The sequence below is a fragment of the Tetrao urogallus genome (genome assembly GCF_951394365.1).
Source record: "Tetrao urogallus genome assembly, chromosome: 1".
Classification (NCBI taxonomy): Eukaryota; Metazoa; Chordata; class Aves; order Galliformes; family Phasianidae; genus Tetrao; species Tetrao urogallus.
The window spans coordinates 155,951,735-155,967,403 of record NC_136813.1 but is presented as its reverse complement, the minus strand read 5'-3'; the positions used below and the strand labels follow the sequence as shown (position 1 = coordinate 155,967,403).

The 15,669-nt window shown below is 43.6% G+C and overlaps 1 protein-coding gene across 1 annotated transcript; it reads right to left on the bottom strand.

Annotated features, from left to right (window-relative positions):
* Window positions 1-574: 574 nt before the first annotated feature.
* Window positions 575-15,442, bottom strand: E2F7 (E2F transcription factor 7; the record flags this gene model as incomplete). The annotated part of the gene is made up of 12 exons (XM_079535154.1): window positions 575-751; window positions 2,066-2,487; window positions 3,655-3,925; window positions 4,576-5,089; window positions 5,853-5,937; window positions 6,575-6,769; window positions 7,509-7,646; window positions 8,644-8,802; window positions 9,440-9,721; window positions 11,453-11,621; window positions 12,485-12,760; window positions 15,356-15,442. The coding sequence occupies 12 exons, from the start codon at window positions 15,440-15,442 to the stop codon at window positions 575-577; spliced, it is 2,775 nt and encodes a 924-aa protein (XP_079391280.1).
* Between the last annotated feature and the right edge of the window lie 227 nt (window positions 15,443-15,669).

Genomic DNA, 15,669 nt, shown 5'->3' with positions numbered 1-15,669 from the left:
ATTGTACAACAATTGACTGACATTCAAGTAATCCCACCCTGAGAAAATCTGTTACTCTGAAGCTCCCACTCTAATGTACCAAATAAATAGCAAGAGGCTGTACTGCGGCGACAGGGTTTGCCAGATTGTTTTAGCTCATCAATTTCACCACAGCTTTACTCAGGGTAAGCAGACATGTTAAAAAATTGCTTACCCCAGATAAGTGCTAGATGTCTCACTTAAAACCACGAGCAAAGAACCCGTGGGGATTCCAAGGAGATCTCTTTACATCTCCTCACATTGATAAAGAGTTTTCCAGATTAAAACCACAAATAAAATTTGATGCCCACAAGGTTACGTGAACTACAGCATCTGAATTCAGATCAGTATTGAAGGAACAATTAAGTAAAAGGTTTTCACTACCAAGTCTGATTTGTGGAGAAGGTTAACAGAACTGGTGGGTGAATGGATAGTGGGGAAGCATGCCAAAAGGGATGACATGTCAACACGCTCTTCTCGTCAGATTAAGAGCTTGTTCTCTTGTAACAAATACTGTGTCCTAGGACAATCTGCCCAACCTTTGCAATGCATGGAGTTAGTCAGTGCTGGTACTAGAGATTTCTAGTCTTCTCTGCACAGAGCTGGCATTTCTGGTCTGGTTGCCTTCACTTTTTTTCCATGCACCAGGATCTCCAAGACTTCCAGGAGTTTTGAAGAATGCCTCGTGACGTGCAGGACGAACGCTCTTGGGAGTGACAGGAGTCGATGAAGGCTATTTGTGAAACAGAACCAAGGGAATTCAGTAGTTTTTTTTAATCAAAGTCTACATGCAAGCATGCCTACAAGCTCTCTTCAGTTTGCAAGAAGCCCAGCATCCTGTGCTACTACAGGGAGCCATGTCACACAATACATTAGGAGCTCCACATGAAAAGCTCTGAGCTATCTGCCAGTACGTCACTGCTGGGAAACTGAAAACCTTTATCTCATTTCCAACTTAAGTATATTCACCACTAGTTTGTACTCTTTCATTCTTATGCCAGTCTTGTCCTCTAGCTCAAATGGCTCTTTCCCCTCCTTAATATTTTAGTCAATTCTGTTATTTGCTAACAACAAAACAGATCTAAAATTAGTCTACTAAACCCAGGCCTCTTCTGCCACTCTAATGCTGGTATCTGTAAACAGGTTGATTCTATTACAGCCTTTTTGTAAAGCTTGAACAAAATTAACATAAAGTGACATTCATAAAGCTTCCATTTGTCTCTTTTTTATATGGTAGGAAAACACATCACAGACTGAAAAAATGTAAGCTGAAGCAGTGCCAAAATATCACTGTGAATAGTTGTGCACAGCTAACAAAGTATGACACGACTATTTTATCTCGTTAGTTGTACTTCAGATTAATGAGTCCTTCATTTGTGAATTTCTCATTTATATATTAAAAAAATCCCCTACTATGGTAAATTCTCAAAAATATTTGTTGATCTTTAAGAAAGATCAAGTGGATATCACTCAGTTCTGTCAGATGTTGCCACTAAGCTTCCTTTACTTAGTGAGCAGAGATTAGAATGGGGGTGAGGAGGTAACCCAGAACATTACCACCTGTTCTGGACATTTGATTCTGTAATGATGACAAACAATCCTCCCATCTTCCTACTGTGTTTCTGCAGTTCCTGCATGATACACTTAGAATGCTAGAATCAAACAGGGAAGAAACAAAAAAAAAAAAAACCAAAAAAAACAACCCAAAGCACTGAGATCTCTGGGAAAACAAGCCCAAAAAACCCTCATTTTTCTTCCTCTGTTCACATCAGACTTCTAAGATCTTAAAATTCTTGTAAGAATTGGAAACTCACCACTTTACCACGCAGCATGAGACACCTTACACTGGGCCATGTGTTTAAACAAAGACTGTCCCAAGCCCTCCCACCATGACAGATGGACATGTGAATTATGTGGATGACACCACCTCCCAGCCTGCCAACTTGCTGCTCTGGCGCCCAGGCACCAGCCTGCAGCACAAGCTGCCTTCAGTCCCACTGAGTTGGAACTGCATTTTCACTGTCATTCAGTCACCTTTGATGCTTACCTGCTGCAGTTTCAGAAGGGTGACTGGATGCCCCACACACACAGGGGAATCCAGTTTAACAGCACTGCAGGATCTCGCGAGCACAGGTCTCGGATGTGCAGCAGGGTGAGCAGTTTGCTGGGGATCCACTGATGGTGAAGGTGAGGCATTTGGAGTAACCACTGCCGTGGTGCCTATGAAAACAGGCGCTGTCGATGCCAGGCCAGGCATGCTGATATTCATGGAGGCAGCAGCTGAGGAGCCATTGGGAACTGGAGAGAGACGGCTGGGAATTGCAGGTGAACAGACGAGAGGAAAGGAAGCCAAGGCTGCTGATGGCACCATGACACAGGGGACACTCAGAGAAGGTAACTGGCTTGCAGCCAGCCCGATGGCACCGGGAGCTTGGTTTGCAGAGAACAGGAAATTAAAACTGCTTAGTCCTAAACAAATGGGAAAAACAGCAAGGCATTAATACAGTTGACAAATTGGAATTAAGCTAACATAACTTCATATAGAACAGGAGGGACAAGAAAGAAGGAGAGATAGGCTGGCCAGGAAGAAACAAAATTGTGGCTGTTAAGCCAGGCTCTTTTTTCCTACTTACCCCCATGTCCCCCCCTGCTGCCTGTTCATTTTCTCTACATCTGTTCACTTCATTCATACTAAGCACCAACTGCACCTTCCTATGTTCTGCTTCTAACTTGAGTAGCAAGCAACAGCTTAGCTAAACAAACTCTTTACGTTAACAAGAACCCCATTCTCTGCTATGTCAAAGTATATACACTGTGTTTTAGCAAGAAAAAATACAATTAGAAAACATCTAGATATACCCCAAAGATGCTCATTTTCCTTAAAACTGCTGAAATATCATTTTGAAAAAGAAGCTGGTTCCCACTTTGTTCGACCTTTCAAAATTCCAAGATCAACATTTTCCAACCAGGCATCTCTATTCTACAAGTTGCTCCAGAAAAGTGAAAGTCCACAGGCCCCATTCTATGCCACAAGGGAATCAAATATTAAAGCAGTAGTCATGAAAATCTCACGTGTGCTGCTCCCAAAAATTAGTCTTTGTCACTGTGCAAGCACAGATGCAAACAAGGATGGAACATGAAATCCTATTGTATTTGCAGATGCTTCCTCCCTACTGCTTTGTCCATGGACGCTCCCAACAAACAATTCAGTTTGTGTGGCACAATCCCATTGAGGCATAAGACAAGGAAGTGCAAAGCTTGCAGATGACCAAGTTCACCCTTAGGGAAATGCTGCTGCACTATTCCAGCCACCTTACTGACAAATCTAGACTTCCAGCTACCCTCAGTTTTGAATGTCAGATAGGTGTCTTACTTTGCTGCATGTAATTGAAGCATGCAAAATGCATGCTATTTATTTCTAGTAACATTTAAGTGCCTAAAAAACCCAAAAGCCTCCATTTTCAGAGAAGCAACAATTCATATGGAAGTTAGAGTTATTAAAATACTACAGAGAGCTGCTGACACTTCTTGTGCCGACTACAGACTTCCTGACCTATCTGTAGGTCTCCCTCTTTGAATGCCTCAGTGAACAAATGGAAAGGTTTGAGTGCCTCTAGATCTCACATCTGCCCTTACCAGCAGCAGGCTGAACATAAAGATACTGCGGTACAAAAGGCTGATTGGTGTTTTCTTTAGAGATGTGATCTTTTCCTGGAGAAGGTTCATCAGGGTCTTTATTCTGAGACCATTTTTCTTGCTCCTGAGAATCCAAAGGCTTGGTAGACTTTTTGTCTGCAGTCTCTGGAGCAGCAGGACTTGAGAGGTCAAGATGAAAAGCTTCTAGATGTACAGCAGATGCACAGCCACTTCCTGGAGCAGTGTCTGCCTTAGGCAACTCAACAGGCTTCTAAGCAAAAACAAGAGAGGTAATGAGGAGTCCAAACTGAAGAACGGTATGATGCTCAGACACCTTCCTCAGCTAGAGAATAAAACATGCATCTGTTTCAAATTTATATTCAAACATTGGTACAGGGCCTGACCTCTATTTTTAGTAGTGAAGAGAGCTGAGAAATAGATGCACTTCACTTTCACCATTATCTGCTCTCTCACTAATCTGCTGTGGGCAATACTGAGTGTATTACCAGTGTATACTGAGTCTGGAGATTAGGGAGAAAGTACAAATCATACTTTCTGTGGCTCAGTGGAGTAAGCAATCCTGCTGCTGTCTGGGAAAGCCTATGTGAAGAATGGAGAATGAGAAGTAATAGTCACATTGATTTCTTCCCCCCCCCAGCAGCTTGTTCTGTTAAAGACAATGATTCCAAAGGACAGCTGATCATCACTTTGCAATGCAAAGCAATCACAGTCCGTTTTCTGCTAATACTGCAAAATCATCTCCTAGTTAATGCCTATACTTCCTGACACAGCAGCCACATAATTGTATCAAGATGCTAATTTGTACCCATAACAAGAGTGATATTTCTAATAACACTATACTGGGAAAAAGTTTTCTGCGCCGATAGGAAGCTTAACTGATAAAGAAATTCATTTCTTTACCTTGGGTACTACAAGTGAGATAGGGACATCGCTCTGTTCGACAGTCTGCTTTTTAGCAGCTGGTTCTTCATCATCAGTAGGAGCAGAGGGTGATGTGCACCTGTGGGAGCTGCGTTTGTGGCAATTAGCTGGAGGTACAGCACCCTGAGCTTCCGGGGGCAAGGCCTTCTCCTCTGTGCTCCCACTCTCCCTTGAGAGATTCTCCTGAAGACCACCGCACAGCATAAAAAAGGATGATGAGGGGAAACACAGGAAGGGTTGGCTGGGGAGTAAGGGAGGTTTTCCATTCTCTGTCTTGGAGGCTGCTGCACTGGAAGGATGCAGAGCTTGGCTGCTGACCCCTTTTGGCAGCAAAAGGCTTGGTATATCTGCCTGGACCACAGGGAAAACTGCCTGAGATAAAGGGTTAGCACAAAAATCAGAGTCCCCGGGAACTGGAAGAAGGGAGAGAGGTGAGGTTACACTTGGGTTCCCTGCTGCATTGAGTACTGCTTCTGTGGCACAAGCTTTGCTCCTAAAGACAAAAAAAAAAAAAAACCAAAAAACAAAACACTTAGTACGAAAGTAAACCTGTGTTTATCCTTACAAGCTACTACATGCCATTCTTGGGCATAAACATGGAAAATTCATAAAAAAAACTCCACTTATTTTACACAGTTTACTAGGAGGGTCACTTTTTATTATATCAAATTATAGGGAAACAGACTCATCAATTGTTTGGCAGAATAATAATGCTTTCAGCTGCACCTGACTGGAGTAGAAAAGGCCATAGGGAGCTACGCCTGGCATCCAGACATGAATTCAAATCGGGATAGATATAGAGAAGACCCACTAATATGACAAGAGAGGTTTTCCATGGAATTGTGATTTGCTCAGCCTAAATAACATGAAAAAGGAGGCAGTAAAGCCCTGTATGAACACACCTGAGATAAAGAACTACTAATGAAGCAAAGGGACACAGTGGAACAAACATAGATACATACATGTTGGCTGTGTATAAGCTCCAAGTAGTTAAACAGAAGAAAACTTTTAATTAACACAGCAGTAAAATTAGATTGTGATTTGACAGCATAGTAAGGGGAGCAAATAAACAAAGGAGTTTGAGGTGCAAAAGCTTATATCCTTGATTGGTTCTACATTAAGGCTTTCTGCATGTTAAAATGATTCTCCTGAAAAACTACCAAATAAACAAAAACACCAAACATACAAGCAATACTGAGTTTCACATGGCAAACACCAACCTGAAACAAGACCAGAGTTTTTAAACACCATCTTACCTAGTATCTTCCTCTATCTTCTGCCTGCAGACAGATGCTAGATTTATCGTTTTTGAGCAATATTCATCTGAATTCACAATGCAAGCTGAAAAAACAAGGGAACATTCAGTTAATAAGAGGCAGGTTTACTAAGTGTATTTTGATACTGGCCATATGAAATACTGGCTATGGTGTTTCTTCCCTGGCACATTTTTATAATGTCTACTGATCACCTAAAGCCAGAACCTGCAAGATACTTAGAACTCTCAGTCCCACTCAGGAGGTGCTTGAAAACATCATTTCCTATAACAGGGACCTGTGAAAGGCCCTGTAATTGGGGCTCATATTTAAGAGCTATCTGTTAGAGTGTTACAATATAGTGGAATTTACTAAGAACCATAAATTAAAGCAATCATTTGAGTCGAAATAATCCTTCTATATCTATACCACACTTCAACAGAAGAAGCCACACTATAGTTGCAATTGACGAAGAACAGAAACATTTACCAGAAAACAAGCTGCTGATTCAAGGCAGTGTTGCCCAAACCCAGCTCATTTAATTTTAGACACATGCCTGGAAGATCCAAAATACGAGTGGAAATACTGGCATCTATCTAAGGTAATTCACAAATATTCACATATACTTTATTAGGCTGTTTCACTTGGTCAACTGCCTTAATGAGTGGGCTTAGATTTGGGCTGATTCAGTAGCACACGAACAAATACACTTCCTTAGAAGTTACCTTGTCTCTCTCGATTTGGGCTGTTGGGCTCAGAGCTGACTTTCCTTTTGGTACCTTCATAGGGCTGTGCACTGTTAAATGAAGCATGACGTGTGAACCTCTGTTTTCCAGTAGCACAGATCTGATATGGGGCACGGGCTCCTCTTCGTGCCTCTGCTGGAGGACCAGATGTTGGGCAGTGCCCTCTTGGCTCACCTGAAGGAATACAGTTTTGTACAAGTCATTCAAAGAACACAGCTCGTTATTTAGACTTTTGCCATGTAACTAAAATTGGCCATAGGAGAAGAGGTAACCTCTATGCCATCCCAAGCCCCACAGCACTAAGTATATCATAGTTGAGTAAGTGTGGGTAAACAAGACAATGGCTTTCCTCTTTTCAGTTCCATGGTAGCTGCAAGAAGCAGCTACATTCCAGCATGTATAGCCAGCAAGAAAAAGGGGACACACTAAGGTACCATTAACGTTTACAACCATGTATGCTTTACTTTTACCTGCTCATAGCACCAGCCTGACACATAGAAAATACAGTAGCACAAGGCCTTCCTTCACACTTGCTTCTAGACAAGAATCAGCAGCTTACAAGAGCTCGGGTCAATCCTCTCTGTTACAATCCTCTTCATGGGGAAATACAAGGCAAGTTCCCTTACCAAGAAAACAACTAATTACCAAGTTATGATAGAAACACTGAGGTGTTGTAATCCCTAAGACTCACAGAACCACATTTGGAGATGTAGGCATAATCTTCTATTGTTCTACAATTCATCTAGTTAATTATCATTAGATAAGCTTGGTGAAGGCAAATTTTGAGCTGGTAAGTGGTTGATAACCACACAATGGTTAATGAATGTCAAGTCATTCTTCACATGCAGAAAACAACCTTTTATAATCTGGAAACGAATGTCAAAAGAAAAGTGGAGAGAGCTACACAATTTACCAGTCTTGCCAGGGAAGTCCACAGGCCCAATCCATTTGAAAGCTGGCTTGCGGCCTCGTTCCTCTGTGACATGAACTTTCTTTATCAAGCATAGGCTGGTAAGAACATTGGCGATATCATACAGCCTTCGTACCTTTGCTAAGAGGAAAGAACAAAAATAGTCAAGACAGTCACATTTGCAATGCATACAGTATTTATGTAGTAATTTCATTCCAGAGTATCATCACAGATTTCATAGGTGAAACAAGTAAAATCAAACTGGGATGGACTCCAGAAACCCCTCTAAAGGCTGCCATGCCAGTTCCCACTTCCACCTGCTTGTCATCACTCATTTTATTTTAGCTGAGCATCCAGCCTACCTCATTTTGATGGAAATGATTTAGGGAGTGATTACATCATTGGATGACCAGAAAAGGCAGCAACTTCAATAAAGGGAAAAAGCAACACATAGAATAAAGAAACTTGTGAATGTGCACAGTTGATTGTATATTTACAATCTCAAAAACGAAACACTCCTAGAAAAAAATCTCTGAGACTCCAATAAATAACATTTCTGAGATGGATACAGTACACATATCCACTGCTCACCTAAAATTCTTTCATTTCTCCTGGCATCTGAAGTAGCATTTTAAGACTGAATTAGTGATACATCATTTTGAAAATGCAAAATGATTTGCTAATGCTGTTTTTGTCAAGTTATCCGAGAGATCTAAGTACCAAACTCCACTAACTGGAAACAAAACTATGCTATCTAGCTGTGAAAGACTTCTGGGGTGAAAAGGAGAAGTAACAAACTTCCACAGAGAAAACACAAATGCCATTCAATTCAACACATTTCATTTCAGTAAGTCTTGAAACACGTCATTCAGAAAGGAAGAGGAAATAAGGTATAAAGAATTAAACCCAGAAACCCAATTTTCCCATATTGTGAAGCTAAAACTTTAAGATGATTATTAAATTGATGCTTCTCACTCCAAGGTCTATTTAGAGAAACTAATGTTTCCAGTCAATAGAACCCAAACCATATTTTGGCAAAAGATTCCTGACCTGTTCTTGCTGTTACCTACTGGTGTCAATCCAAACATGCCCCTTTTCCTTACTCACTGTCTGATTTGTCTCTCAATAGCCAGCTTACTTTTAAACTTGCTGTAGTCCACCGTATCCTGGTTTTCTTCTATCAATATCTTCGCTGCGATGTCCAGAGTGACTATCTTGGTCTTGGAGACAAGGAACAGCATGACAAACTTTTGGCTCATAATCCGCAAGGACTTGTCCTTTCTGCTGTTTGCAGATGCTGTGTTACAAATAACACCCAAGCCTCTTAGCATATGTCATCCATCACAGCCAGAAAACTAATAAGTAGGTTTCTCACACATAAAAGGAGTAAAGTATTTTCTTGTCTGGAAGCAGAAATCTTTTGAAAGGCAAAAAATAACTGAATAACGCAGACAGAAGCCTCTCTTCAAAAGACAATACAAATTAAAGCTTACAGAAATAGCATTTAGAAAGACAGATTCCAAAGCTGATTCTCCACTGTATTACACAGTTCTGTGCAATTATCATTTCAATGCACTTCAGAACTTAAGCACTACGCATTATAAGGAGAACGTGCAAATACTGGACGAATGGAATATGGCACCCTCTGTCAAAATAATGCACTTATTGCCAGGTATGGGTGGGGAAAAAAGGACTGGTGCATCTTGCAGAGGTTCCTGCCAGCCCAACGAGAAAAGGGAAATCTGTCCTGACACCAATGCTAGGGGTAGGACAGGAGGATGAATTCCGTCACCTACACAGTGAAGTCAGCATCCTTTTGTAAAAAGTAACTTTTTACCATTTAATTTAGAAGCATATCAAAAGAAAAGGTCACACAGTAAGCCGGAGAAAGAGACCTATGTCTGTATCTCACATCGAAGCACTAGTTATCTTACCGGATGTGCAATCTGGTTCTGCAAAGTCAAGTAATGCTCTGTCTTGTGAGTCTGCCACTGCTTCCTTTTTCTGCTCTCCAGATTTGTACTCTGTGTCCTGTTCCTTGTACTGGGAGGTCACTAGCTCTCCATACTGCAGCTCCCCTGCTTCCTGAAGCGTTTTCAGAGTCTGACTTAGGTTGTGCCGCCCGTGCCAACAGTACTGGTTCTTGGCCACACGGCTAACCAAGTGCAACGACTCCAGCACATTCACTATATCATAAATCCGTCTCCTCCCGACTCCTGTTTTAAGAGGGGAAAATGAAAGAGACATTAATGCTTGTTTTAACATGCTCTTCAGCAGAAGCTGAACAAAGAACCGGCTGTTCTCGACACTGAGTATTCACAAAGCATCTTTCACTTGCTCTCCTGAACATATTACATTAGACCCACTCAAATGTGCAAAATCAAAACCTATGCATGACTGTGGTATGATGCTTTCTGTCTGTTCAGCAGATACAAACCCAACCATAGCTTCATCTTGAACCACTGACACTTAGATGAACTAGCTGCAGATTGTCCAGCTTCACTCAGACTTAACTATACTGTCCTAAGGTTTGCAGAGCACTTTGGCCCTTCTTTTCAGAGTGTTCTTTTCAGGAGTTTAGGCATGGACCTGCCTAAAAGCATGTGTGTCAGGAAGGGCAGGAAGGGGTCTGAGCCCAGCACTGACACAGGGTAGATACAAAATCTTACACCTTCAGTGGAAACAAGTCCTCGGCAAAAACCAGGTCTGCACCATTGGGAAATCTACAAAGTAACACCCATTAGAGTTCAGCAAAGCTGGGGACTGTATATGAAAAGGCTGCTGGCTCCACTTGCTATCCCAGGTACTGCCCTCCAGTGCTGTTTGAAGCGTGGTGGTAGGTATGACACAGTGTACAATACACTATTGGCAGCAGGTGCACCTGAAATCCCATAACTGTTAGCATTAGCTGAGCAGAACACGTGCTAACCAAAGGCGAAGGTTTTGAAAGACTTCTCTGCAGAAGGCAAGGCCTTGATGCATCTGTTTACCCATCTGCATGATATGGATAACACAACTTCAAATGGATATTAAAACAAACAATTCATTAATATTTCCAAGAATACAGGCACCTTGGAGTGAAAGATACTCCAGATAAGAGTTTGATAAGAGATAAAATTTTGGTGCCCATCATACACCAGAAGCAAAATTTCTTGTCTTGAGGAAGGCGAGGTAACACCACTCCCAACATGAGTAAAGCACTACTCCTGTGCAGCTACACAAAGTTAGAAAATCAGAGTTATGGGCAAATATACAAAGGAATATCTGCCACATTTAGAAGAATAATTCCTTTAAGTAGTAATTTATTTCACTGTTTACTTGATCTGAGTTCTCTCTTATTTCCACTTCCCATTACAAAGGTACCAAAATGGACTTTTTTACTAGAGTATCAGAGAACTGCTCAAGGATCTTCCTACCATTCACAAAGGATATCATTTTTCCGTCCCTTTTCCTTTCAAAACAGATGCATTTCATTCTTGCTACCTCTTTTCTGTTAAACAGCCACATTCTAAACTGAGGTAATTTATTTAAAGATGACTTTGTACAGTCCTTATTTAAGAGACAACCTCTCCAACAGATCTGCATCCTTTCATTACTGGTGTGATTTGAGTCCTCTCTCCCAAGTTCTATTACCTTTCTCAGAAATTTCATTAATTTTTACTTAAGTCCAAACCTGAAAACAAGACCCAGAAAACAGACTATTTGATGCAGTCTCACTACCTCAGTACAACACACTTCCTCACTCTACTTTTGCAAGTCTCCTGGCAACCTGTCCTCACCAGACAATATTTAAAGCTAAGATAACTTTGACAAACAATGGATGGTATGTCAGGTATGTACTTAAGTTATGAAGTATTGATTCCCCAATTAATTTCCTACACCTACTTGTTTGCAACTGTAAGGCTGCCCTGTGTGATCATTCACCCCATTTTTGCAGGTATACTTACCAAGAATTGAAGCCACTTCATCCAAAGAAATTGTAGTTTTTTCTGTTGACAATGGATAACTTGGATAGCGAGCTAGAAACTTCCGGCACAAGAGTCCTAAGCTTTTCTGTTTTCTGCTGGGCCTTTGCTTTTCAAATTCATCAACCGTGCCATCATCTACCATATCATACTGTTAAAATACAAACATTAAGCCTTTAGTGCAGGTGTTCAGAAATAAGGCATAGTCAAGCAAGGTATATTTCAGACGACAGCAATATTCAGACTTTCTAATGTGAGCTTCTTGCAAGAGCAAAGCACTTGGGTGACACACATCTGCTTGCATGCTCTTTAATCCAACACACAAGACCTGTAATGAAAAACTCTTACCTGCAAGTTCATGCAATAATGTTGTGCATAAACAAACAAAACATAAGAAACTCTAAACTAGCAGATAAGAACTTAGAAGGAACAACTCTGTTTGAGAGAGGAAGAGAAATATTTTCTTTAACACCTCTGGATCTAATAAATCCATAAAAGATGAACAAACCATCAAACAGCTCCTGCGAAACCACTTTCAGGAGATATTACTGCCCTTCACAGCAGTTAACTTAAAGGAACTGGGCCGGCTGGTGTGGGGAAGAAGGGAAAATATGATACCAAGAGGCTATAAAAGGCACTACCCAGCTTTAAACTTAGTTATGCTGTTAGTTTAAGGGAACTTTGTAGGCTGGTGTGAACTGGCAGCTTTTCTTCTAATACAGTTTGGAAAATAGCTTCAGGAGAACTTAAATGTGATGGTTTCACCGCTGTAAGCTCTACTTCTTCCACTGTCCTCACAGATCAATTCATCTTCAGGTTCCTGAGTGGTCTCAAGTCAGTCACTGGTAAGAGAGCTACCTTCAGTCTTTGAAATTCACACTGGTCAAGTAGTGCTGCACTCGCAACTGCCCTTGGAAATGTTTTGAAATACTGTGATTTCCTATAGAAGAGCCAAGGACTAATGCTCAGTTAAAAGAAGGTCTCAGCTGTGACTGAACATATTCTGAGTCTTACCTGTAACGAGTCAGGTATGTCATTCTGCTCACTGTTTTCTATAGGCCTGAAGAGCTCTTTCTTCTTTTCCCTGTCCCTCATATCAGGGCTAGCAGCACTAATGAGCATCTTCAGGTTAGCAGTGGGGGTCCAAGGGTCAGCCTGAGGTCTGTCAATGAGCTTAACAGGTGTCATTGGGTTTCTGTCCGGGGTGCAGCCCTTCTGCTTTGATAAGTCAACTGGATCGTTCTTAATGGGAGTCTTTGGGGCCATCCTGGATCGATCAAGTATATTTTCCTATTAAAAAAGGAAAAACAACAGTTCGACAATCAATTTCAATTGCTCTTACGAAGGTAATCTTAGGTGAGTCATGCCTTGGCACTCACCACTGTATTTAGTGCAGTTCTTCTGCATTCACTGGAAGCAGTGAAATATTCTATGCGATAGTATACAAGACACAACCCTGAATTACAGAAACTGAGGTCAAGCAGTCAAACTTGGCCTATGCTTTTAAGTTCCATTATTACAAGAGAGCATTGCCCATGAACATAAATAACCAGATTGGATTGAAAGAATGCATTGGTCACATTACACTTGAAAGGAAAATACGAGGTTCTGCTTGAAAAGTCTCCAATGAAAAGCCATGCTGGGAATGCAGCTTGGGCTGTCAAGAACATAACACTGAAATGAACTTCACATGCAAGGGGACCAAGCTTTACATCCATTCTATCCGCTGCTCAGAACTACAAAGAACTCAATAACCACATTCCTTGACCACAGCTGGGAGCTGCCAGAAGGAAAAGTCTAAGGTGTAAGCTGATTTTCATCATTCCTTGAATGAAGCGAAGCTCAATTCCCTCCAGTCTCTAGCTGCAACCCAGCCTTCTCTCATCTTCAGGGCCAGACTCCTTATCTCTGCCCTTACTGTGAGAACCCCCACTGCTGACCAATAACTAGCTGAAAGGAATTCATTCCAGAAAGCATCAGTGGCACGGAGAGACCAGCTTCTGAGCTACACAAGACAGTGTTTCACTGCAGCCTGTGGATGCAAGCAGGTCACAAAGGCTGAAGGAATGAGGAAGACAGAAGGTCACACTGGTGTCTTTGCAGGATGCATCAGGTGGCACAGAGAAGGAACTTTTTTTTGCCCTGAGAGAACAGCCTGTTCTCAGGCAATCCAGTTACCACTCAGTTTTACTTAGCCTCCCACAAACAGGACACTATGGGAGTTTTTTTTGGTTGTTGCTATTATTTCTCACTGGTTTCTAGATTTAGTCCCTTAAATTGACTGCACACACCTTGAATGGAATGTGAGAAAAAACAGCAGATGGCTTCTGGATAGCTTGCTGGAATTGGGACTCAAGAAAGCCCTCAAAACCACATAAACTGCTCTTAGACAACAAATCAGGATGGCAGCTGCTTGCTGTTTGCTTTGGCTGTGGCTTTTTTGGTGCTCACAAACACAGCAATTTGCCTTCTTCAGATCTACGTTTCCACTTAATTGTTTTTCAAAATGAGTTGAATTTTAAAAGCTCATTTAGATTGGATATAATTTTTTTTTTTTTTTTTTACTATAAGGGTGGGGAAGCACTGCAAAAGGTCGCCCAGAGAGGTGGCAGAAGCCCCATCCCTGGAGGAAACACTCAAGGCCAGGTTGGATGGGGCTCTGAACAATGTGATGTAGCTGTAGGTGTCTCAGTTCACTGCAGGGGAGTTGGACTAGATGGCCTTTAACGGTCTCTTCCAACTCAAAGGATTAAATGATTCTAATAACTTGTTCAAGTTTTGCTGTTTATCAGGAACAGTTCAGCTATCACTAGCAAGGTGACTCCAAATACCACTTCATGAAGTCCAATCCAGCCAGAAAGCACAACTAAAGCTGGCTTTTACCAGGAGCAGCTCTGCAACATACAGTGTGAGGATCAATCTGGCCCATCAAAAGCACTGCGTTCTGAGCAATGATACGGAATATTTGTGCGTACATTTATCTATGAATATCCCACAATGAGATAATAAGTATCTCCTTTCCCAATTAACAGCAGCCAGCTGTAACTGTGACAAATAGGGGTGAATTTAGAGGCGACAGTGCTTCTTGGACTACATACTTACATAGAGCTGGCACTCGGTATGTTCTTGCAAGTTCCCATCTGGCAACAAATCAACACTTTGCAGCAGAGGAAGTCCCTTTCCCCTCATGTTTCTGCTCACCATGGCTGGTGCCAGCGGGACCGCAGTGAGGGCCACTGGAGAACCCGCGGTTCCCCTACCTCAAACGTCCGTCCTTGTGCAGATATTGCAAAGGAGTAGCGGCAGCATTACTGCGAGATGCACACATCCATTCCGCTATCAGCCTCCCACACCCTGACGTCTGGAATGTCACAACTGCCCGTTGAGGTGAGCAGCCAGACTGATGAAAGCCCAGGTTCACCTTGATCCAAGGAGAGATGGCTCAGAGCGCAAGAGGGCTGCAGGTTAACCCGGGATGCACACAGGAGCGGGCACGTCTGCGAAGGAGCAGGAGCATAACGCGGCCCTCAGAGTGCCGGCCGGCCCTGGCAGGGGGCAGCGGCCCAGGCCCGGCTCGGAGTCGCCCGAGGGACACACCGCCGCACGGAGCGCTCCGTCCCGCGGCCCCGGGGAGGGCGGCGGTCCCGCTCCCGTCGAGCAGCACGACCCGCTCCGTTGCCGCGGCACGCCCGCAGGCGATCGGCATCCCGGGGCCGGCGGCGCGGCCAAAGCCCCAGACGAGCGTCGAACTCCGTATCGAGGCAGAGCCGGGACCCCTCCCGGGGAGCAGCGCCGCAGTGCCGCCCCCGCCCGCTGACAGCGCCCCGGGCAGGTGAGCGCCGCGCCCCGCGGTACACGCGTAGGGCCGCACCGCGCCTCACTCACCTTCTGCGCCGCCTCCGCCTCGGCGCGGCCTCGGCGGCTCGGCCGGACGGCCGCCAGGTCCCGCAGACTCAGGACGTTCGCCTCCATCTGCACAGAGAGAAGGCGCCTTCACGCCGGCCCTTAAGGGCAGCCCGCCCCGCCGGAGGGGGTTGGACGGGCGCGGGGCCGAGCGCGGCAGGAGGGCGCCCGGTGCCGGCGCGGCCTCACCTCGGCAGCGGCTGGGGCAGGGCCGGGGCCGTACCGCCCGCCCGCCCGCCGCTCCCGCCAGGCGCCGCAGTCCCCGCGCTGGCGCCCTCAGCCATCGCTTGCGCGAT